Source organism: Monoraphidium neglectum (assembly GCF_000611645.1).
Source record: "Monoraphidium neglectum strain SAG 48.87 unplaced genomic scaffold scaffold06483, whole genome shotgun sequence".
NCBI lineage: Eukaryota > Viridiplantae > Chlorophyta > Chlorophyceae > Sphaeropleales > Selenastraceae > Monoraphidium > Monoraphidium neglectum.
In genome coordinates this window covers 1-2,201 of record NW_014007159.1, presented here as the reverse complement: position 1 = coordinate 2,201, position 2,201 = coordinate 1, and the positions used below count along the sequence as shown (strand labels likewise).

The 2,201-nt window shown below is 71.0% G+C and overlaps 1 protein-coding gene across 1 annotated transcript; it reads right to left on the bottom strand.

Moving 5' to 3' along the window:
- Positions 1–138: 138 nt before the first annotated feature.
- Positions 139–1,442, bottom strand: MNEG_16537 (cyclic nucleotide dependent protein kinase; the record flags this gene model as incomplete). Its single annotated transcript, XM_014034993.1, has 4 exons — positions 139–153; positions 268–503; positions 856–1,045; positions 1,299–1,442. 4 exons carry the CDS (start codon positions 1,440–1,442, stop codon positions 139–141), a joined length of 585 nt encoding a protein of 194 aa, XP_013890447.1.
- Between the last annotated feature and the right edge of the window lie 759 nt (positions 1,443–2,201).

Sequence of the window (2,201 nt, the reverse complement as noted above, 5' to 3'; positions counted from 1 at the left end):
GGGGGGAGGCTCACGAGCTCGCGCGCAGCAGAGGCTGGGGCGGCTTGGCCGCGCGGGAGCACGGGCGCATTGCTTGCGGGCTTGGCGGCGTCGGATTCACGTGTGTCCTGTCCAAGCCCACCAGATACTCTGCATGTTCTAAGCCATCCCAGCCTGGCGCGTTCCAGAATTACCACGGACGCCGCCCTCGGTTGGGCGCCCCACGGCACAGACCGCTGAAGCGCGCGTACGCGCCGCATCAACGCCCGCGCCGCGCCGGCGCCGCACCTGCTCGCAGAACACGTGCTCCGGGCACTGCACCACTGCTGACTTGCGCATCCGCTTCATGGCGTAGCTGCGGCCCGTGCTGTCCTCCGTGACCACGCTCACACGGCTGAACGCGCCGCCCCCCAGCACCGCGCCCTCCGTCAGCGTCAGCGACGGCGCCGCGTTGTGGTCGACGCCGCCGCCGTCGTCGGGGCGGCCGCCGCCGCCCGAGGGGGGCCGGTAGTTGGCCAGCTCCTCTGAGGGGGCGGGCAAGGCGGGGGTGCCCAATCAGGTCGAGTGAGCTGGCCCGTAAGCAGAGTGGGCAGCACTCCGCGCCCCAGGGGGCGCGGCGGATCCCAGCCCTGCACCCGTGGTCCCTCCCCTTTCCCTCAACATCCACTTTCCTCAGACACTCGACACCCCCATAAAGCAGTGGCTTGCAAGCCCTGAATGCAGGCCGCCGCGCGCGTTTGCCCTGAAACCCCTGCTGCCTGGCACCGCCCCCGCCCGCGCCCCTGCACTGCGCCCCGCTCCCCAATCCACAACAAAGCGCGCGGCGCAGCCGCCCCCGCAGGACACGACGACGCGACGCGCCCGGCCGCAACCCACCCAGCTTGCTGCCGCCGCGCCTGAGCTCCTGCACCTCATCCAGGTGTCCCCGCGCCCGCACCACCTCCCACGCCGTCTCGCCGTTGCGCCCCCGCTTGCGGCGCTTTATCAGGACCTCCGCCGGCTGCCGCCCGTGGCTGGCGCCGTGCCGCTTGAAGGTCGCCAGCTTGCTGAGCCGCTGGGCAATTACCTGCGCGCGCGCCGGCGGCGAAGGAGGGCGTGTGTGTGCGCAAAAACGTCGCAGGCGGCGCCGTCTGAAAGATGGGCATCCAACCGCTACACATGCGGCATTAGGGGACCGAGAGCCCGCGCGGCGCGGCGGGTGAAACCGGCAGAGGGGCGGCCGATCAAGCAAGCAAGTGCATGGCAGCATTGCAAGCCGCCATGCGTGGACGAATTGAGAGCAGCGATCCGTGGCGGTCGAGCCGGCTGCAACCCCCAACCCCCAGCCCGCCCGTCTGCCGCCCACGCGCCTGCGGCGACTTCTCACGCTCCATCAGCTTCTGCAGGGGCCCCAGCAGCTGCACAAACTCCTCCCGCGCCAACGCCAGGCACGTCAGCTTGGTGTGCGCCTGCACCGTCGCCATCCTGCGTGTGAAAGCGCATCCGGGCATGCGAAGGAACACACACCTTCAAAGCCACGCGACAGCGACGCGTGACCGCGGCCTCGCATGACCCATCGCATGTGCCCGCGCCGCGCCCTGGCAGTGGGCTGCTCGCAGCCGCCGCCGCTGCCGCGTCCGCGCAGGCGGCACGGCAGCGAGGAGCGGGCCGGCGCGCGCGGGGACGCACCTTGGGGCGTCCTCCAGCAGCGCCCTCTCCCCGAAGAAGTCCGCCTTGAACAAATGGTTCACCTTGCGCGGCCCCTAGACCGGCGCGGGGGACGTGCAAGGACGGGGGAGACGGGCGGACAGAGGGTGGGGCCAAGGGCGCAGCTGGCGAGTGAGAGGCCTGGCCCCGAGGTCGCCCACGCCCCGGTCTCGCGCCCACGGAAGTGGTGCCCAAAGACCTCCGGCGCCGTCGAGCTGCGCCGATCAGACGGCACGGCGCGTGCCCCAGGTCCCCTGCGCCGCGGCCGCACCTGCAGCGTGTTCTGGTACACCACGGCCTCCCCGTCCAATATGATGTAGAAGAAGTCCCCCGGGTCGCCTTCCACCACAACCTGCGCACACCAGGGTATAATCAACACCTGCTCGCTGCCGCAAACGAGGAGCCGCCCCCAGAACAAAACCGCAGTACAGATCGCTGAGATCCCGGCGGCGCCGACCCCTCTCCCCGCCGTGCGCCTCCCACGCGCCGCCGCCCTTCCCTTAACTCCCAGGCCGCGCTCTGCCCCACCCCTACAT